Source organism: Leptodactylus fuscus, chromosome 6 (assembly GCF_031893055.1).
Source record: "Leptodactylus fuscus isolate aLepFus1 chromosome 6, aLepFus1.hap2, whole genome shotgun sequence".
NCBI lineage: Eukaryota > Metazoa > Chordata > Amphibia > Anura > Leptodactylidae > Leptodactylus > Leptodactylus fuscus.
The window spans coordinates 22325697-22348327 of NC_134270.1; the positions used below are offsets into that span (position 1 = coordinate 22325697).

General features: G+C 46.9%; 1 protein-coding gene across 1 annotated transcript in view; it reads left to right on the forward strand.

The window, feature by feature from the left end:
- Nucleotides 1-14991, forward strand: part of LOC142209954 (ABC-type organic anion transporter ABCA8-like) — a 48176-nt gene extending 33185 nt beyond the window's left edge. The window contains exons 23-38 of the mRNA XM_075278988.1: nt 315-422; nt 973-1143; nt 2653-2772; nt 4074-4184; nt 7598-7689; nt 8172-8292; nt 10134-10254; nt 10413-10504; nt 10725-10879; nt 11003-11078; nt 11248-11342; nt 11598-11717; nt 12141-12281; nt 12359-12438; nt 13513-13568; nt 13691-14991. Of these exons, the coding sequence (XP_075135089.1) occupies nt 315-422; nt 973-1143; nt 2653-2772; nt 4074-4184; nt 7598-7689; nt 8172-8292; nt 10134-10254; nt 10413-10504; nt 10725-10879; nt 11003-11078; nt 11248-11342; nt 11598-11717; nt 12141-12281; nt 12359-12438; nt 13513-13568; nt 13691-13783 (1752 nt within the window). The 3' untranslated portion in view covers nt 13784-14991. The remainder of the gene's footprint in view (nt 1-314; nt 423-972; nt 1144-2652; nt 2773-4073; nt 4185-7597; nt 7690-8171; nt 8293-10133; nt 10255-10412; nt 10505-10724; nt 10880-11002; nt 11079-11247; nt 11343-11597; nt 11718-12140; nt 12282-12358; nt 12439-13512; nt 13569-13690) is intronic.
- The last annotated feature ends 7640 nt before the right edge of the window (nt 14992-22631 follow it).

The following is a 22631-nucleotide window of genomic DNA, read 5'->3' on the forward strand; positions in this document are numbered from 1 at the left end:
TGACTTAGTGAACAGAATCAAGGATTCCCATCCAGTCCCCCACAATGGTACGTGTCAGGCCTGAACCTCTGTAGTGTCTGCGATGTGACAAGGGCAGGCACATTCAGCTTACAATGGCCGCTGACTGGTTGGGAATCCCTGGTTCCTCTGAATATTATCCAGAATTATTCCAGAACTTCTTGATGATTTCAGGGACTCGTCCTGTTTTCTCATTTTCTATCTTTTCTGTTTCTGATTTCTGGGTGATAATATTGAAGGCTGTCCAGTCCGGCAGGGGTGATGGCAGCTCCTGATATGTTTCCTTGTCTTCTTAGGATGTGGGATACAACTTAAATATTCTGTTGCTGGTTGGCGTCCTGCTTATGTTTTTGGCACCTGGTCTCGCCCCTCACTTTGCAATGAGCAGTGTCAATGACTATCAGGTGAGTATAAATTTGTCCTTATGAGTTCCTCTCGCTGCAGTCGCACTTCTGCTGTCACCCAGCCCTGGGGCTGACAACCTGTAACTGGTGCTCAGGATATGATACACCCAGAGCTGCAGTCACATCTTCTGGCTGCCACTTGCAATTTTTCTCAACTGTACCGACAGACCAGGATCTGACAGATTTTTAGAACTAGTCACATCCAGATCTGCATTACTAAAGTGTGGTACAGTAGATTATGGGAAATAAGACTAAGACCGTTTATTACAGGTCAATCCTAGTCGCTTTTACCTTCAAGATTCCCCATGCAGTTTTTCTGCATTTTAGGCTCTACCTGCTACTTATGATCCTTGAAAAAGTAGAGCGTTATTCAGAAACACTGCACCATTTTTACTGACCCAACTCTCCTATTGAGGGCCAACAGGTCTGCAAAACAAAATAGCCACACTGGTACTGACTCAGAATCAGCACACTCATGTGAACATAGCCTTAAGGATAGAAGCACACTTGCAGTATTTGCGATCTACTGAACCATCTTTGTTTCTTCCAGATCAAGGCTCGGTCTCAGCTGCGGATCTCCGGCCTCTTCCCATCTGCCTACTGGTGCGGTCAGGCTTTGGTGGATATTGCCCTCTACTGGCTGCTGCTTTTCATCATGACAGCCATATTATTTGCATTCAACTACAAAATAACTCTTAGTTTTTTGCAGGCTACACTGCTGGTGAGTGACAGTCTTCATATTTGTGTAGTCGCGCTCTGCTGTTCACCTTGCTGGATGTGACCAACTGATCTGACCAACTGTAAATGCTGGGGAGATGACCAGCTGGGTACAATGGGGCGCTCAGCCGACACCTCCTGTACTCAAGTGATGGTCCCTGTACTTTGCCGCAAGCTTTTCTTCTTTCTATACACTGCTCATTGCTCCTGTGTTTCACTGTTGGTTTTTGTGCTCTGCTGATATCTCCTAAGCTCTGCTGACATCTCCTAAGTTCTGCTGACAGTTCCTATACTCTGCTCATAGCTCCTGAACATTGCTGATGGCTTCTGTAATCTGCTGATGGTTCCTGCTAACATTTCTTTTATTCTGTTGAAGGCTCCTATTCTTTGTTGACAGGTGCTATACTCTGCAGACAGCTCTTTCACTCTACATCTGGATCCTGTTGTCTGCTGGCAGCTTTTGTACTCTTCTTACAGCTCCTGTACTCTCCTCAAAGAACTTGCACTGTTCTCTGGATACAGCCCCTGTATTCTACCAGTGGCTCCTGGCTCCTACTGACAGCTCTTATACATTGCTGACAGTTTCTGTATTTTACTGACATTACCTGTATTCTGCCACTGGCTACAGTTCCTGTATTGTGCTGACAACTCCTGCTCATTCCTGGCTCATCCTGTACTCTGCTGACACCTCCTGTACTCTCTTCTGATCACTCCTGTGCTCTGATGACATCTATATTCCGCTGATGGCTCCGGTACTCTTCTGATAGCCCCTGTATTCTGCAGGCAGCACCTGTCCCCTGATCACTGCTCGTATACATTGCTGACAGTATTTGTACTCTGCTGACTGCTCCTGTACAGTGCTGAGGGCTCCTGTACTCTGCTCATGGCTCATGTACACTGCTGATGGCTTCATACTCTCTTGACAGCTTCTGTTGTTCACAGCTCTTGTAATCTGCTGACTGCTCCTGAACCGTGGCAATGACTCCTCTGCTGACAGCCCCTGTATTCTACTGATGGCTCTTGTACTCTCTTGAGAGTTCCTGAGCTCTGCTGACAGATCCAGTACTCTTCTAGCATATTTGCTACTCTGCTGATTGCTCATGTACTCACAGCCTCTGTACAGTGCTGTATTCTGCTGATAACTCCTGTAGTCTGCTGACAGCTCTTCTATTTTTTTTTACAGCTTCTCTACTCTGAAAATGGTTTATGACAGCTCATGTATACTGATGACATATCCTGTACACTGCTGACATATCCTGTGCTCTGCTGACATATCCTGTACTCTGCTGACATCTCCTGTGCTCTGCTGACATATCCTGTACTCTGCTGACATCTCCTGTGCTCTGCTGACATATCCCGTGCTCTGCTGACATCTCCTGTGCTCTGCTGACATCTCCTGTGCTCTGCTGACATATCCCGTGCTCTGCTGACTGCTTCTTTGCTATGTTCTGTATGGTTATGTTTTATGCAATGATTTACCTAATTTGCCTCTTCCACCATATTGTCTTTGCAGATCCTGGAAATCCTCTTGTTCGGGGCATCTTTTATTCTTTATGTTTATCTATTCGCCTTCATTTTTAGAAAAGGAAAGATTCATTCAGATCGCTGGTCTTTCTTCTTCGTGTTGATCGGGGTATGAGATGTTCTACAATTTCCACCGCTACATTATAACTAATGCTAAGTTATTATCAGAATTGACAAGGAGAGTGAGGGTCAGGAGTATAGTGTCTAATAGTGGCATCCCCACAGTATAATGTCCCATAGTGGCCCCTTTAAATAGTATATTATCTCATATAGGCCTCTGCACACAGTATAGTATCCCATAGTGGCTATTATTATACTGTGGAGTCTCTTCAAACCGAAGACTATAATAAGCAGAGGCCCTGGGGTGGTGATCAAACATAAAAAAACAACGGTACCCACCCTCCATGGACTTCTGCGTGGCTCCCCTTTTTTATTGGCGCTTCTGCCTGACATCAGCGACTGCTGATTTGGGTCACATTGCCATCATGATGTGTGATGATGCTGACATAGCTCCTGAGGCCCAATCAGCGAGAACTGACATCAGACACAAGCACCAAATAGAACAGGAAGTCACTCTGGACTACAGGAGAGGTGAGTAAGATTATTTTGTATGTTTGATCACCATTCCAGGGCCTTCCTTTATTTTACTCTGGGGTCTGACCCCAGAGTATAATAATAGCTTATGAGATGCGAACCTCAAAAATTTGTTGGAGCCACTATGGGATACTGCACAGTGTGCAGAGGCCAATATGGGACATTATACACTGTGGAGGGGCCGCCATGAGACATAATACTGTGTGGACGGGCCACAGTGGGACATTATAAAGTACCACACGCCGGAGGATTAGATACGCACCTCACCACACAGTACCACACGCTGGAGGATTAGATACTCGCCTCAGCACATAGTACCACACGCTGGAGGATTAGATACGCGCCTCAGCACACAGTACCACGTACCAGAGGATTAGATACGCGCCTCACCACACAGTACCACATGCCAGAGCATTAGATACGCACCTCACCACACAGGACCACACGCCGGAGGATTAGATACGCGCCTCACCGCACAGTACCACATGCCGGAGGATTAGATACGCGCCTCACCATACAGTACCACATGCCAGAGCATTAGATACGCACCTCACCACACAGTACCACACGCCGGAGTATTAGATACGTGCCTAACTACACAGTACCACACGTTGGAGGATTAGATATGCGCCTCACAACACAGTACCACACACTGGAGGATTAGATACGCGCCTCAGCTCACAGTACCACACTATGTACAAGAATATAACTATAAACAAGAATATAACTAAACCCTGATCTATGATTTGACTGGTGTAAATGCTCTATGATGTCATAGGGGTGTAGTTTTAGGGTTTATCGTGTTTCTTTTTACAGATTGCCTTCATCCCCTTTTATCTTGGATTTTCGTTCAAGTTTTACAGCTTATACATTATCCTCCTGTTGTTTCTGCCTCTCGGAAACTTTGGAGCAGTTTTATCCCATCTGGTAAGTGAAATGAATTGTGTTCAGTTTTTATTTTTACAGGTCATTATGGCAATATTATACAGGCACTATGTGGCAGTATTATCTAAGTACTATATTGCTGTATTATGTGGACACTATATGGCAATATTATGTGGGCACTATGTTTCAGTATTATGTAAACTCTCTATGGGTGTATTATCAGGACACTATATTGCAGTATTATTTGGACCCTATGACAGTATTATGTGGACGCTATATGGCAGTATTATATGAGCACTATATGGCAGTATTATAAGGGTAACATATTATTATGTATTGTGCGGGAGTTGTATACCATGAAAGTTACTTTCCTTTCTCTTCAAAGACATGGGAGTGAGGCCTAGATATTTTTCCCAAGTTTCAGTACATAAAAGCTGTGTTCCTGAACAAGCCTCAACTGCTATAGAATTTCTTTTAGATGTGTGAGTCTCGTGCTGATAATTCAGTGATTTGTATTAAAGGGGATGTCCAGTCTAAAATTTTATTTTCCAATTAGAATAAACTTGAAACAACCCATACTCCCCTGTCCCCGGTGCTCTGGTGCCTCCCAGTGCAGTCTGGACCAGCAGCTCCATTATTCTCTTCTAGTGGAAGTCCCCACCACATGTGACCACTGAGCCCAATCAGCAGTCTAAGGAAGGGACCTGGGGACATCACTACCTGCCAGTCAGCGGCCTCAGTGGGGGACGTCACTACCTGCTAGTCAGCTGCCTCAGGGGAGGATGTCACTACATGACAGTCAGCTGCCTCAGTGGAGGATGTCACTACCTGCCAGTCAGCAGCCTCAGTGGAGGATGTCACTACCTGCCAGTCAGCGGCCTCAGTGGGGGATGTCACTACCTGCCAGTCAGCAGACTCAGTGGGGGACGTCACTACCTGCCAGTCAGCAGCCTCAGTGGGGGACGTCACTACCTGCCAGTCAGCTGCCTCAGTGGAGGATGTCACTACATGACAGTCAGCTGCCTCAGTGGAGGATGTCACTACCTGCCAGTCAGCAGCCTCAGTGGAGGATGTCACTACCTGTCAGTCAGCGGCCTCAGTGGGGGACGTCACTACCTGCCAGTCAGCAGACTCAGTGGGGGATGTCACTACCTGCCAGTCAGCAGCCTCAGTGGGGGACGTCACTACCTGCTAGTCAGCTGCCTCAGGGGAGCATGTCACTACATGACAGTCAGCAGCCTCAGTGGAGGATGTCACTACCTGCCAGTCAGCGGCCTCAGTGGGGGACGTCACTACCTGCTAGTCAGCTGCCTCAGTGGAGGATGTCACTACATGACAGTCAGCAGCCTCAGTGGAGGATGTCACTACCTGCTAGTCAGCTGCCTCAGGGGAGGATGTCACTACATGACAGTCAGCTGCCTCAGTGGAGGATGTCACTACCTGCCAGTCAGCGGCCTCAGTGGGGGACGTCACTACCTGCCAGTCAGCTGCCTCAGAGGGGGACGTCACTACCTGCCAGTCAGCGGCCTCAGTGGGGGACGTCACTACCTGCCAGTCAGCGGCCTCAGGGGAGGATGTCACTACATGACAGTCAGCTGCCTCAGTGGAGGATGTCACTACCTGCCAGTCAGCAGCCTCAGTGGAGGATGTCACTACCTGCCAGTCAGCGGCCTCAGTGGGGGACGTCACTACCTGCCAGTCAGCGGCCTCAGGGGAGGATGTCACTACATGACAGTCAGCTGCCTCAGTGGAGGATGTCACTACCTGCCAGTCAGCAGCCTCAGTGGAGGATGTCACTACCTGCCAGTCAGCGGCCTCAGTGGGGGACGTCACTACCTGCCAGTCAGCTGCCTCAGAGGGGGACGTCACTACCTGCCAATCTGCGCCCTCATTGGTCTAAGGAAGGGACCTGGGGACATCATTTCCTGCCGATCTGCAGCTTCAGTGTTATAAGGAAGGGACCTGGGACGTCACAGCCGGCAAAGACTTCTGCAAAAAAAAAGACAGCTGAGCAGCGGGACTGGTCATCACTGAGAGGACACTGAAGCACCTGGGACAGGTCAGTATGACTTTAGATTTTTTTTTTTTTTTCCCACCTCCCCAGCCTAATTAAAAAATATTTTCGTTGGACAACCTCTATAAGCTCCTCCCACTTTCAGGACTCGCAGTCACTTCCAGTGTTGATACCAGGTGATGAGGGGATCCCAGAGACATAACGCATCATCATCAGTTTATTGTTAGTGAACCCCAATAACAAAAAGGGATTCTCCATCTATGGCGCCCAGTAGCTCCTGCTGTGTAGCGGAGGACAATTCAATCACATTCTTGATTTCTCTCATTTGCAGAGTTTCATGGTTCTGTTCTCTCGTGAAATCATTATCTCGGAATCAGTTTTGTATCTCGTATTTGTAAGTATCTCAAGATCCTGGGGATCTCTCACATTAGATGATGTCAGGAAAAAAAAGGAGAAGGCATTTTAAGGGGACAGAAGAGTCTGGAGGAGACAGAGGGGTCTGAAAGGAAACAGGGGAGTCTGAAGAAGACAGTGAGGTCTTCATGGAGATAGATTGATCTGAAAGGGGACCAAAGTGTCTGGAAGTGGACAGAAGGGTCTGCGGGGGGATTGAAAACAATGGAGGACATAGAGGGGGCTGAAAAGGGACAGAGCAGTCTGGAGGAGTCAAAAGAGTCTGAGAGGGGATAGAGGAGTCTGGAGGGGGCAAAGGGGTCTGAAGGAGATAGAGGAGACCCCTTAACATCTCCCAGTGATTTCTGGCTGATACATTCTGTAGTCTCTGTGGTGGTGCATTGTGTGAAATGCTCTGTCTGAGTCCTAAGCTATTTAGCTCTACAAAAAGATTTAGGTCTATATTTTAGTCCATTTTCTATCTAAAAATATGACTCAAGAAACAGGATACAGGATGTAACTCAGGATCAGTACAGGATAAGTAATGTAATGTATGTACACAGTGACTGCACCAGCAGAATAGTGAGCGCAGCTCTGGAGTATAATACAGGATGTAACTCAGAATCAGTACAGGATAAGTAATGTATGTACACAGTGACTGTACCAGCAGAATAGTGAGCGCAGCTCTGGAGTATAATACAGGATATAACTCAGAATCAGTACAGGATAAGTAATGTAATGTATGTACACAGTGACTGCACCAGCAGAATAGTGAGTGCAGCTCTGGAGTATAATACAGGATGTAACTCAGGATCAGTACAGGATAAGTAATGTATGTACACAGTGACTGTACCAGCAGAATAGTGAGTGCAGCTCTGGAGTATAATACAGGATAAGTAATGTAATGTATGTACACAGTGACTGTACCAGCAGAATAGTGAGCGCAGTATAATACACCATAGTAATGATTTTGGATGAACATGGGCTTCATCTTTCTCTGGGATATGATGTATCTACGGCTATTTATTAGATTTATTTCTTATTTCAGCCAACCATTCACATCCTCATATTTTGGGGAGTTCTCTGGTTTTTGGAATGGTTCTTTGGAACAAGATGCCAAAGAACAGATCCCATTTTCAGGTGAGAAAAAAAGTTGAGATTTTGGTTGATAGAGACTTTCCACAATCTTACTGCCTGGTGCTTCATGCACACAGTAATATATAAGGTCCAGTGGGATCTCTGGTGCCACCATATGCTTCTAGGATCAGATACTTATGTAACACTACAGGTGGTCACCACAGTTTTGGTGCAATAATAGTTTTATTCAGAGACAGCAGTGTGCACAAGGTCTTTCAACATCTTTAATACGTTGACTGAGGGGGGCGCTATTCCATCTTCCTTAGCTTGTGGTCACTGCTGTTGTCTTGCCTGTGGTCAGACATGCCATTATAGTGGTTTCTGTCACACCCATGTTACGTAGGAGAATCTGCAGGGTGTTACTCCACCGCACCCTATCAGTAATGGATTTTCTTGGCTGTTGCTCCAGAAGGCGCTACTACACTCACAGTATGGCAGCCTCCTAATGCGCTGATATACACATGATGTATCTTGTTTTATTTCAGATTTTCTGAAAGGAAGCATCAGTGTAAACAAAATCCAGAAGAGCTGGAGGACGATGATGAAGATGTCCTTGCTGAGAGGGAAAGTGTTAAAAACCTAAAGAACATGACAAATGTGGAAGACGTTAGTATCAAAATTATCAGTGAGCAGCCTACTACATTATGGGGCCCAAATATGGCTCCTGACTGCACCAGAAGGCCACACATTACATTCAGTGGGGATACAAGTGAAGGCCTTGGCAGCTCGGCCATATTTGCCACAACCCGGTGGAGGAGACCGGAGGATAGGAGTAGTAGTGGCGTTGGCTGTGCCACCTGCTAGGCTGAGCACACTCCACATACACCCCAATTCCACTCCAGGGCCGGACACAGTCAAGGGGGGTCGTGCAGCACTACCGGATGGTGGTGGTATTAGTAGTTTCCCCAGTGGCTTCTCCTCTCTGAGCTGGTGAGGTGGTGTTCAGAAGAGCCCTGATGGTAATGCAGGCACGACTCAGGGGTCCAGGTTGCAGTGAAAATCAAGTAACAGTTTATTAACTGGAATAAACAGCAGAACCAGCAACTTGCAGATGGGGGCAGTAGTTCACAGTCCAATCCCCCTGCCTTTGTCATGGGAGGCTGCCCAGAGAGGTTACAGCCTCAGGAATAATAATCTTAGCCTCTAGTGCCACTCCCAATGTAAGATGATGGGGGCTGTAGTGGGGCAAGAAGTCCTGACAGGGATCTGGTTACCTGGAGACTAGGCCCAAATGAGTTCCTCCTGTCAGGATCCTCCATTGCTCCTCTTGGCATGGCTGGCAAATGTTCAGTAGAGACGCACAAATGAAATCCCTGACTCAGGGCTGTCTCTGGATGAGCCTCGGGAGATTAATAATCCTCCTAGAGGTTGTACTGGCGGCCGTTAAAGTCCAGTCTGGATCTTCCCTCTGCACAGCTCAGCATGAACTGGACAGGGTGACTGCTAAGTCTAGACTGTCTCTCAACGGTCGCCAGGAAGACTGTAGTGTCCTACAGACCCGCCCACTGGCCTGTGATTGGCCAAAGCTGAGCTAAGACATTTGTTTTGAACTACGAGGGGGAAACAAACAGGAAAAAGCTGCACAATAACCACATTTAACATTAAACACATAGGACGGGACACAGAAACATAACCTGGAAGCACAAGAGACAAACCCTGAAAATAGCAGCACTCCAGGATGCTGCACATTTTCCATTATTGTCACATATTTTCTGCCAAGATCTGTTTGTGACTTCCAAAAGTGGGAGGGAGATATCGTGAAAATATAAGAGACCCCATGTGTCCTAACCACCATAACAGTACCAACCACAGTGTCCTATAAAAATGACATTACCCTCCATAACAGTACACACTACAGTGCCCTATAACAGGACAGTACCCCATAACAGTGCACACTACAGTCTCCTATAACAGGACAGTACCCCATAACAGTACACACTACAGTGCTCTATAACAGGACAGTACCCCATAACAGTACACACTACAGTGCTCTATAACAGGACAGTACCCCATAACAGTACACACTACAGTGCTCTATAACAGGACAGTACCCCATAACAGTACACACTACAGTGCCCTATAACAGGACAGTACCCCCATAACAGTACACACTACAATACCCCATAACAGTACACACTACAATACCCCATAACAGTACACACTACAGTCCCCTATAACAGGACAGTACCCCATAACAGTACACACTACAGTGCCCTATAACAGGACAGTACCCCATAACAGTACACCTACAGTCCCCTATAACAGGACAGTACCCCATAACAGTACACACTACAGTGCCCTATAACAGGACAGTACCCCATAACAGTACACACTACAGTGCCCTATAACAGGACAGTACCCCATAACAGTACACACTACAGTGCCCTATAACAGTAAATTCAGAAAAAAAATCCAGAATAATCTTTATTTACTTCCTGTATTTCTAGAAGCCGGCCATCATTGTTGACGGATTGCGCCGAGAATTTAAGGAGAAAACTGGAAAGTTCAGTTGTAGGAAAAGAATCAAAAAAGCCGCCGCCAGACACGTGTCCTTCTGTGTTAAAAAAGGTGCGTTCTCTCCAGGTCATACGTAGTCAGCGACCACATACACAATGATATGTGAGACTGCAGCGGCCACTGAAATCCATGACGTGTCCACTATGGAGCGGAGTGGTCGGAGACCTTCATGTCTGACATCAGTTCTTATCAGGTTTCTTCTTTCTTAGGTGAAGTTCTGGGATTACTGGGGCCCAACGGAGCCGGGAAGACCACATCTCTATTAATGTTAGCCGGGGAGCTGAGACCTACAGCCGGGGAGGTAAGTAGCTCTCAGGATGCAACCCCTGTCCTGCTGTGCTGAATTGTGGGAAATGTAGTGTATACAGTGGGCACCAGTATAGTCTGATGTGGTGATGTGTCTGTGAGCCCAGTACGTATAGATTCTGACTGCAGCTTTGGCTGTGAATGGAGTATATGCCAGTATGTAACGGAAGATAGTCACAAGCAGTGATGTAAGGCCTATTTTGTGCCCCCTACAGGTTAATCTCTGCAGTGGGGCTGACGATGGAGCCTTTATGGGGTACTGCCCGCAGTTCAGCCCCCTGTGGCCCACTCTCACCGTGAAGGAACATCTGGAGATCTACGCTGCAGTGAAGGGCATGAAGAAAGATGATGCAGACACAGCCATAAAGCGGTAAACAAACTGCTGCAAGGATCCTCCAGTCCGTATGAGTGCATAAAACGTGTCAGTGCTGTGGCTGGAGTTATTACATTTCTATTGGGGTTTTTTATTCTCCTTTTTGTCTTTCACCTTTAGGGTGTCAGAGGCGCTGGAGCTGAAACTGCATCTAAAAAAGCCAGCCAAGAAACTGTCTGCTGGCGTATCTAGAAAAGTATGTGCCCCCTGTGTGTATAGACCGATAGTGATATGGAAGAACTGTACAGACTCGTATAGCCGGGCCCCCACACCCACAGTGCGGCCACTGAAAATGCTTCTGCAGTGACTGCACTAAGTGCCCACAAGATCAGACATAATCCTCATATTGTATATTCCTCCTCTAGGTTTGCTTTGCCATCAGCATGCTGGGTAACCCGACCATCGCTCTCCTGGATGAACCGTCCACCGGTCTAGACCCCAAAGGGCAGCAGAGACTGTGGTGAGTCACATGGTACAGCGCCCCCATACTTATTACATCTTCCTCTCCAGGGGCCACCACCATGCAGAACATGGATCAGATTTTACCAGCCAGATCCTATTATATATATTCCCCTTTAGATAAGCAGTGCCCGGGGTCTCCCCTTTCCCCAGGCAATGTGTTGTTGGGGTAACAGCTGCTGGCTGACTGATCTCCGATGCCCCCCATTATCAGGTCGGTGGTCTCTGTGTGGCAGACGCTTCTTGTATATTACAGGAGAGCCATCCGAGCAGCTTTCCGGAACAAGGAGAGAGGAGCCATCCTAACAACGCACTACATGGAGGAGGCAGAAGCCGTGTGTGACCGTGTCGCCATTATGGTGTCTGGGAAGCTCAGGTGACGGGGGCTTATATCAGGGGTCACATCCCATCACTACTTACACTGGGGTCTTATTACACATGTGGTTTATTCCCCTGGTGGTCCAGGTTCTAGGCTGCTCCTTATATAGCGCCCCCTATAGGATGAGTCCTGAGCTGTCATTCTAAGGAGGCGCCAAACCTTGTATAACCATAAGATAAATGTACAAGTCACTTTACTGTGTCACAGCCTTGTAAGGTTCTCTGGATGGTGATATATATACGTCTCTAGTGTATAAGGAACCTCTGCTGCCCCCTAGACCTCCCATCTGCAATCTACTGTATATGTATATCCAATATGTCTACATGTACACATAGAGACAGGACATAACCATGATAACTACAATGATAACTCCCATACTTTACACTGCTGTCTGATCTGCGATCTGTGCTTTGTCTCCAGATGTATCGGCTCCATCCAGCAGCTGAAGAGTAAGTTTGGTAAAGGTTACCTCCTGGAGATCAAGGTGAAGGATTCCCATGGGGTGGAGGACATTCACCAGGAGGTGGTCCGCATGTTCCCGCAGGCAGACAGACAGGACAGGTAAGAAGAGGACAGTCACAGAGCCGCCCCCTGCAGTCACATCAGTGTGGAGGACAATGTGCATTTCTGCTCTGCAGGTTCTCCTCACTGCTGGTCTACAAGATCCCTATGGAGAACGTCCAGTCCTTGTCTCAGGCCTTCTCTCAGCTGGAGGAAGGTAAGGGTCTCCTTATGGTGGGGTCTGTGGGATGAGGGCCTGCAACTGTGGTGACCAGAACATCTATATCAAAACCCTAATTATACTAAAAAAAGAAAAAAAAACCCTAGTTGTGAGATGGTGAGGTTATAGCCTCCTGTGTACAATGTTTCCCTCTAAGTGTTTGCAGCAAAGGATCTGGGAAGTAAATAGAAGCTACAGAAACAGCCTAGAACAGCCGGTCTGGAGAGAGGACCTAATGTTTGGGCAAGATAAGAATACAATTGTAATATCTGTAACACTATAGGGCAATGGCGAAGTTACCGTCAAAATCCCTGGTGATCTATGGCAGAGAAAAGGTTGATGTATCCCTCGTGTTCTATGGCAGAAAATGGGTTAAATGAAATATTCCAGTGCAGTAAGTTAGTCCAATATGCTTAGGCTCCAGAATCCAGCATTGCCCAGACTGTCCTGGGTATAGAGGAGTAGTATAATGGCTCCTGAGGGTCTATACATGAGGCTGCGTGTTACAAGCTGTGGGAATTCTTTAGGCCAAGGACCCACATTGTAGAAAAGCTGCGGTTTTTGTTGCAGATTCTGCTGCAGCTTATACTTCTCCCTTCTCCTAAATTCACTCCAGTCTTTAGCTCAAAAAACCGCAGCTTTTCCCCAATGTGGGCCCTTAGCCTTGAAGAGTTTCTATGTGGTCAGGGTAAGTTTGGGGTGAGGGCACCTGAGCTGGTGGACATGGGTTCTGAGCATCGTTTGAGGGTGGGCTGGATTCTCCTAGGACCCCATATATTTCAGTCAGTAAGAGGAGGCTGCTAGTACTGATAGTCCATCTCCCTGCACTCTCTATGATCAGGCCGAATATTTCATGAAGACTCTACCTGATCTCGAGTGAAGGAACCTCCGGGTGTCTACAGGATGGGATTGTCTTAATCGTTGAACAGAATGTAAGAGCAGGAAGTGTTGTCATGGGGACACAGGCACAAGCTGATTTCTCAGGGGCACCTATTGGTACCTTGAGGTAGCGGTATATATATATAATGTTGATGAGTGGATGTTACTGATCACTGTATCTTCTGTATACAGCGAAGCGAGCCCATGACATTGAGGAGTACAGCTTCTCCCAGTCCACCCTGGAGCAGGTACTGTATATCCTATACTGTCCATGATGTCTATTGTATTATAGGGAAATAGAACTTGATAAAAGGTGGACACCCCCTTTAAGTTGGACGTCTTCACCTTCACCTTTAATCTGTTTTTCCAGGTTTTTCTTGAGTTGGCCAAAGAGCAGGAGAAGGATGACTACGACCAGGACGCCATGTTCAAATGGAGACCTCTGAAGACCGAGAGCGTTTGACAGGCGGTCAGGGCATGCTGAGACTTTTAGTATGACTCTAGCTGAACAGTCACAGCATACGGGAAGAGTCTGCGCAGCCATATCTACCACAATGGGCATGTAAAGGGTTAAAGAGTGACAATACAGTATTATCTGTATTATATATTCACCAGTATTGTATAGTAGAAAGTTATTAGAAGATGTAGCGGATATAATGTATCTGAATGTACAATGTTACAATGTATCAGGAGCCCCACCATGATGTATATAGAGGCTTTATACCCCTCCAATACCCACCACCACCGCGTAGAGTTAAGATGTCTTAAGAAGACTATTAAACAAAGCTAGAATTGGATCAGGTGTCAAAACCAACAAAGTAACCCTTTCCCATATACAGCTGTAAAGCAAATCTCTGACTGCTGTTAGCAGCTCAAGGAAGATGTCGCCTCGAAGGTCATAGACAGAAAATAGACAGCAAAAAATCTATGAGCAGAAAGGTTGTACACAGCAGGCCGAGTCAACGCCCAGACCCTTGTTGTCTGGAAATCCTGATAAATTTGTTCTGAATGTAGCCGACACCTAGAGACAGATAGTTGTGACATAGGAAATATGATGGTGTGGAGAATTGATGCCACTGCGCCATGGTCATTGTGTGCGATATGTTGTCATTTCCTCCAGCGCATGTGCACAACTATTAGGAGATTGGAAGGTAAATACCATCAGACATGGGAATTTGGGGGATTTTGTGTTCTGTAAAAAGTACAAAACAAGAAGTGTCAGCTCAGTATCGCTCTTGTAGCCGACCAGTGCACACAAATCCTTCTGTGACATCATATACAAGGTGGTTTTGGTCTTCACCACCAGTATGTGCATATATAGAGAGTCAGTCCTGGCACTTGGTAAATGGTCTAATGTTCCCAGAGAGAAATAAAACCTAGATTAGTCCCTTCCTTCCTCTTGTCAGATCCTCCGCCATGATCAGGGCTGGTGGTCCTATACTTATCTAAGACCACTGTAGTACCAGGAAATAAAGATTAGAGAAAGGAGCGTCTATCAGTACCTTAGTGACATTCCCTTTAACTCATGACTGCAATCCTGATAGCAGCCTCCATTAGTAGTGAGCGGGACCAGCTCAGCTCTGGACATCGTCTGTCAATAAAGCTGCATGGTCGTGTTGAAAGGCTGAACATCCCTGTAAGGCCTGGAGCTGAGGGTTTGTTTCAGTGTGTCAGTATATGTAAAATCTTCTCTGCTGTGTCTTGGCTGCTTAAGGGTGCATGTACACGATGTAATGCGGCACTGATTCTCGTAAGATAACTCGTGTAAGGAACAGCACTACAAAACAGAATCCCATTGATTTCAATGTGTTACGCGCGCTAAACGGAACCCATTGAAGTCAACGGGATTCTGTTTTGCAGTGCTGATCCCTACACGGGTTATCGTACAAGAATCAGTGCCGCGTTACATCGTGTACATGCACCCTTAAGCTCACAGAGGTTTGTCTGCACTGTTCTATTGTAACTAACCTTCAGCTGTGAGAGCAGAGTTGTAGCAGGACAAGATTACAGCCTCCATTCCCTGATATCCATTCTCCTCACCATTGTCAGAGGAGGTTTCACTGGCGGTGAGCCTGGACATGCTGGCACTCTTGCACTCTTGCAGTCATTTCAGTTCCTCTAGGAAATATAATGTGAATTTTTTTTACTATTTTTGTTATAAAATCATTCTGTAAATAAACAGATTTCCCGCATTTATGTGCTGTATTGTTACTGCTGGCAGGACAGTCCTCGCAGCTGGAGACCACGGCTCTGGATCCTGACCACTGTCTATAACAATATGTATGGAAGACACTTCCATGTCATAATGCTATAGAGATAATAGGGATAAATTGATTAAAAAAAAAAAAACTTAAAGGGGCTCTATCACTGGGAAAAGTCATTTTTAACTAATCACATCCTTGCATAGGCTTTAGAAAGACTAACCCACACCTACCTTTAGTATGTAGATTGCCTCAGTGGTTTCTGAATAAGTCCATTTTTATTCGTATGCTAATGAGCTTCCAGCCAGCACAGGAAGTTCCCAGCAGCACTCGTCTCTGCTATTATCTCCTATGTGTGTGCAAACAGGAAGCTGAATCATCAGCAACAGCCTGTGCTGTATACACTCATAGGAAACAATAGCAAAGAGGGTGCACGATGTATCGTGCACCAGTCTCATGAGCATATGAATAAAGAGGAAAATTTACTCACCGAAATTTTCATTTCCCGTAGTCCGTAGGCAGCACAATTACACAAGGGGATTTCGTCCCCTAGGTACAACCAGAGAGACAGGTTAGTTAGCAATCGTGAATAACCAATTAAACAATTAACAAGGACCCCTCCTATAAAGGTAAGGAAGTCGGCTGGCCCAATTGTGTTTTTTTGAAGCAATAGACATTCAATAGGGAGGGTCGCTTGTGCTGCCTACGGACTACGGGAAATGAAAATTTCAGTGAGTAAATTTTCCTCTTTCCCGTACGTCCTACGGCAGCACAATTACACAAGGGATTTGAGAAGCAATGAGATAATAGGGAGGGATGCCGGCCGCCACTCTTTGCCTAATAAGGATCACACTGCTCGTGAATAGAGTCTGTAGAGTTTGATAAATGTGAATGAAGAGGATCCGGTTCCGCCATGTGCATTTGTTCTAGTGGAATCTGTCCCACTTCTTCCCATGATGTGAACATGGGCCGAGCGGCATGAGCTCTGACTTTAGCGGAGATTGCAGATCACTCAGTTGGTAGCACATTTCAGCCGCAGCCCTGAACCATCTTGCCAGTGGGGCTTTTACTTGTTCTTTGCCCCCTTATTTGGGCCATAATGTTGCCAGTAAAATGTTGGCTTTCCTGAAGTTGTTGGATCTCTGCAACCGGACAGGAGTTCTCTGTAACATGTAAAGATGCCACTTTAGTTACTCCTCTCCCTAAGGTTTAGGGAAGACCCTGGCAAGGCAACTTCCGGGCTGATCTGCTTGAAAGAGGGACCTTAGGAAGGAACCCTGGGATGGCTCTCAAGAGAAGACAAACTCCTAGGAACTCCGATAGGACTCTTTGTAGTAGAGAGCCTGTAATACACTAATATGTCTGGTAGATATGATGGCGATTAAGAAGAAACTTTGAAGTTTAGCCATTTATTGAGACTTCTTGAAGTGGCTCAAATGGAGATTCAGCGCATTAATGACCCTGCAGGGCCCTAAGAATACCTTTTATTTTTTTTTTTTTTTTTGTGACAAAAACGGACTTAACATTTGCAATGGTTTGAAGAAAGGTTCTTATGAGGTGGAGACTAACGAGTATATGAGCATATTCAAAATAGCATATATGAGTATACCAGACAATATGTGAGTATATCCACAATAGGATATATGAGAATATACAATGAAAAATGTCCAAGTATATATAATGGAAGATATGTGCATGTATCCACAATAGAATATATGTAAGTATATACAATGGGCGATATGTGAGTCCACATCAGACTACATGTGAGTATAATCACCATATAGTATAGGACCATAGCCACAAGAGTTCATGAGTATCTTTATAATCAAGTATATGAGAGTGCAACCATAAATAAAGCACATGTGAGTATGTATACAACGGAGTTTATGTGAGTGTAAACATGCTAGAGTGTATCCACAACAAAGTATTTGTGAGTATATACACAGCAGAGAATGTGAGTATACACACCGTAGAGTGTATGTGAGTATATACACAGTAGAGTATGTGAATGTATACACAGTGTATGTGAGTATATACAAAATAGATTGTATGTGAGCATACACACAGTAGAGAATATGTGAATATATACACCATGGAGTGTATGTGAGCATACACACAGTAGAGTGTATGTGAGTATATACACAGTAGAGTGTATGTGAATATATACACAATAAAGAACATACAAATATATACACGGTAGAGTGTATGTGAGTATGCACACAATGAAGTGTATGTGAGAATATACACAGTAGAGTGTATGTGAGTATATACACAATGGAGTGTATTGAGTATATACACAGTAGAGTGTATGTGAATATATACACGATAAAGAACATGCAAATATATACACGGTAGAGTGTATTGAGTATACACACAGCGAAGTGTATGTGAGCATATACACAGTAGAGTATGTAAGTATATACCCAGAGTGTATGTGAGTATATACACACTGGAGTGTATGTGAGCATATACACAGTGGAGTTTATGTGCGTATATAAACAATAGAGTGTGTGTGAGTATAGACAGTGGAGTGTATATACACCACAGAAGATATATTCTAGGATCCTGTGGATGCAGATCTTATTTTATGCAAATGAGTATCACAGAGAAATCTGAAGGATTCTCCATCTGTGTCAGTGCCCGGAGGATTTCTGCCCTCGGACTCGTCTTCTAAATCTCTGGTGAGATGAGCGAGCCGTATACATAGTGACCTGGCAACTGGAATCACTTACAAAGATGTATTGTAAACTCCTATGGAGGATATAGAAGGTTAAGACAGAATCAAAGGATTATGTAGATAATCTTGTTTCCCTTAGTCCTAACAGCGGCACAATGTGGGGTATTTCGTGCCCCTGTGTGCTGGTAGGACAGGCGGAATTTTAATTAGCCATGTATTAATTTCACATGGCTTGTTCCCTTTAAGAGGGCACAGATACCTCCCCCCTGTGCGTAAATAACAAGTAATAATACATACATTCCAAAATAAACAACAATAGGGGGGGAATCCTTGTGCCGCTGTTAGGACTAAGGGAAACAAGATTATCTACATAATCCTTTGTTCCCTGTCGTCCCTACCAGCGGCACAATGTGGGGAAATAGCAAGTAATCCCCATAAGGGTGGGAGATTAAACACAAGCAGAATGTAATACAGTGCGCCCGAAGGCAGTAGCTTCTGAGCCATACCGATCAAGTCGGTAGTGCTTCACAAAAGTCAATTCTGAAGACCAGGATGCTGCTGCACAAATCTGGTCCAAGGTGAGAGCCTTGACCTCTGCCCAAGAGGTCGATACTGCCCGCGTCGAATGGGCCCTTAGGACGGTCGGCGGAGGTAAGTTCTGACTCACAAACGCCAACTTGATTGCTTCCTTCACCCAGCGAGAGATGGTGGCCTTAGAAGCCTTGCGGCCTTTATGGCCCCCTACATAATTTATTAACAAGTTCTCAGATCTCCTGAAAGCGCGTGTGCGCTGAAGGTAAATCTGCAGGTTCCGGACTAAATCTAGGGTATGCCACTTCTCCTCCTCAGGGGAAGTGGGTACGGGAAAAAAGGTTGGCAAGCAAATGAGCTGACTCACATTCGCCCTAGAAGAAACTTTCGGCCTGAATCCTGGCAGAAATCTCAACTGAACACGGTCTTCAAAGAAGGCAATGTAAGGAGCTTCCGATGAGAGTGCTTGAAGCTCCCCTACCCTTTTTGCCGAGGTGATAGCGAGGAGAAAAGATACCTTATAGGTCAGCCACTTTAGATCCACCTCCTCCAGAGGTTCGAATGGAGCAACACAAAGTGCCGTTAGGACCTTGCTGAGGTCCCATTGGTGGACAGGAGCAGAAACTGCTGGTCTCAGCCTAGTTGCCCCTTTGATAAAGGTGCTCACTAAAGGATCCTGAGACAACCGCCTCCCCAGATAGGCGGACAAAGCGGCTACATGTACCTTCAGGGTAGAAGCTGCAAGCCCTCTGTCTAGGCCGTCCTGAAGGAAATCCAGGATCGCCCTCACAGGGGGATCGGAGGAGTCCACTTCGTGTTCCGTGCACCAAGCCTGGAAAATATTACCGATCCTACGGTAATTCTTATTGGTCGAGGTGGCTCTGGCGCTGGCTAAAGTCCTTAGGACGCCTTGAGACAGTCCTCTATTCCTTAATAGGGACTGGTCAACCTCCAGGCTGTCAGATTGAATCTCCTCAGATCGTGGTGTCTCAGCTCTCCTTGTGTCACCAGATCTGGGAGGGGGGGAAGCCTCCAATACCTGCCTTGACTCATCCACATGAGCTGGGCAAACCAAGTCCTTTTCGGCCAGAACGGGATTATGGCAATTCCCGAGACTTGGTCCTGTCTGATTTTCATCAATACCTTGGGTATGATGGAAACTGGAGGGAAGATGTATATCAGCCTGAACCTCCATGGGATGGACAGGGCATCCACTGCCAAGGCATTGTCCTCCTGGTACAGAGAGCAGAAGGTTTCCACCTTGGCGTTGAGTCGGGTTGCCATGAGGTCGACATCCGGAAGGCCCCATGTTTGGACAATCTGATGGAATATGTCTTGATTGAGAGACCATTCTCCTGATACAGGGATACCCCGACTCAACTGATCCGCTACTATGTTCAGGGAGCCCTTGATGTGAACAGCGGATAGGTGGGTCAGATTCTTCTCTGCCCACGTGAAGATCAAGTTCGCCTCTCTCAGTAGGGCTGGAACCCTGGTGCCGCCCTGTTTGTTCAAGTATATTACCGTCGTCATATTGTCTGACCGGACCTTGACTGCCTTCCCTTCGAGAAAGGGGGCGAAGTACTTCAGCGCCAGATAAACTGCTTTTAGCTCCTTCAGGTTGGAGGTTCCTACCTCTGGATTCCTCCACAGACCCTGGACAGTCCTGCCGTCCAGGTGGGCTCCCCATCCCGAATGGGACGCATCTGTTGTCAACAGGGTCCAACGAGGTTGAACCGAGGACCTTCCGTCTTTCAGGTGTCTCCACCATCTGAGGGAAAGACGGGTACCGGGAGAAAGGCAGATCTTCCTGTGCAGTCCCCGTGGAGATCCGTTCCAGGCTCTCAACACTTCCATCTGAAGGGGACGCAAGTGCCATAAAGCCCAAGGGACCGCCTTGGCTGAAGAAGACATCAGGCCTAGGACCCGCATGGCGGTGCGAATGGTGATCCATCGGGACCTGAGAAGGCTCCGAACCGAAGCTTCTATTTTTGCTCGCCTTGGACGAGATAGGAAAATCTGCATGCTCTGGGAATCCAGAACAAACCCCAGGAATTTCTTCCGGGTGGATGGCACTATTTCTGACTTCTCCCAATTGATCAGCCAACCTAACTCCTGGAGGAAGGCGATGGCTATCTGGAGGTGGTGATGGAGAATTGAAGTAGACTGAGCTTTTATAAGCCAGTCGTCGAGGTAGGGAACCACGAAAAGGCCTTAAAGTCTGAGAGCGGCGGCAACTGGTGCGACCATCTTGGTGAATACATACGGAGCTGACGATATGCCGAATGGCAGAGCAGTGAACTGTAGGTGCTCTCTGTGACCAGCCACAAGAACGGTTATACGTAGATATTTCCTGTGTGGCGGGAAGATGGGGATATGTAAGTAGGCATCCTTTAGGTCCAGGGTGACCATGACCTCGTCGCGCAATAGGAAACTGGTTACTGAGTCTATGGACTCCATCCTGAAAGGTTTTTTCTTTATGAAGAAGTTGAGGAACCGAAGATCTATAATCATCCGCCACCCTCCTGTGGACTTTGGAACCAAGAACACGGGTGAATAAACTCCTTGACCCACTTCGGGAGGAGGGACCCTTTCCAGGGCCCCCTTTGAGAGATATTCTGCGACGGAAGCCTCCAGGCAGTTTTGTTGTAGGGCTGGTAAAACCCGCGTAGTGATGAAACGATCCACAGGAGGATGGGAGAACTCTATTGCGTATCCTCGCTGAACAACTTGAAGGACCCATGGGTCCAGAATATGAAGATGCCATGCCACAAGGAAATTTGAAAGGCGCCCTCCTACGGGAGAGCTGGTCACAGAGAGCGGCGTCTCCTCAAAACCCCTTCTTCTTAGGGTCCTCCTTGGGGATCCCGCGACCCGCCCCCTTCGGACGGTATCTGGGGCGTCTCTGGCTTCCCTGTTGAGGCCTGTATTGAGACGTGGAGCCTCGACCCCTAGAAGGGGGAGGCCTTCTTTCTCTGGTTGCTTGTGGTAGTGATCTCCCTCTACCATCAGTCAATCCCTCCATCAGATCGTCCAGCCCTTGGCCGAAAACCTTTCCAGGTTGAAAGGGGAGGGAACACAAAGAAAACTTGGAGGCGACATCAGCCCGCCAAGGATGGGGCCACAAGGGCCTCCTGGCGGCGGTATTGAGGGCCATGGCCTTGGAAGCCAGCTTCACCTGCTGTCTTGCCGATTCTCTCAGGAAATCCGTAGCGAGACGGATCTCCCCCATGGATGCCAGGATGTCGTCCCTGTTAACCCCGGAGTCGATATCCCGTTCCAGGCGGTCCAGCCGGGCTTGAAGCTTATCAGCTACTTCCGTTGAGGCGATGCCCACCGTCACCTGGGCTGAAGCAGATGAATACGCCTTCTTGAGCGTTGAATCCACTCTCCTATCAAGCAAATCCTGAAGATTTGACCCGTCATCGATGGGCACGACAGTGCGACGGGAAAGCTTAGAGATGGCTAAATCCACCTTGGGTGGCGGACCCCAGCGATCCAGTTGGGAGGGATCAATCGGATATACTGCTTTGAAAGCTCTGGTGGTGACGTAAGCCTTCTCCGGCTGCTTCCATTCTTGTTCCATTAGGCTGGCCATGGAGGCGTCCACTTGGAAAACCCTCCGTTTCCCAGAGGTGGACGCAGAGGCTTCCCCCTCGCCAACCTGGTCCCACGACCGGATGGCCTTCAGCAGTTTATTAGTCTTCTCCCGATGGAAAATTGGTCTGCTGGTACAGGAGGACTGATCGTCCGATGATATGGACACCTCCTCCACCTGGAGGCGCTCCAGGGAGGGCAGTGAAGCAGAACGCCTCTCCACGCGCTGCTTCTTGGTGAGCTGAGCCAGTGAAGTACGGATATCCTTTAAAGAATCATCCTGCAAAAAACACAAGGATACTTAG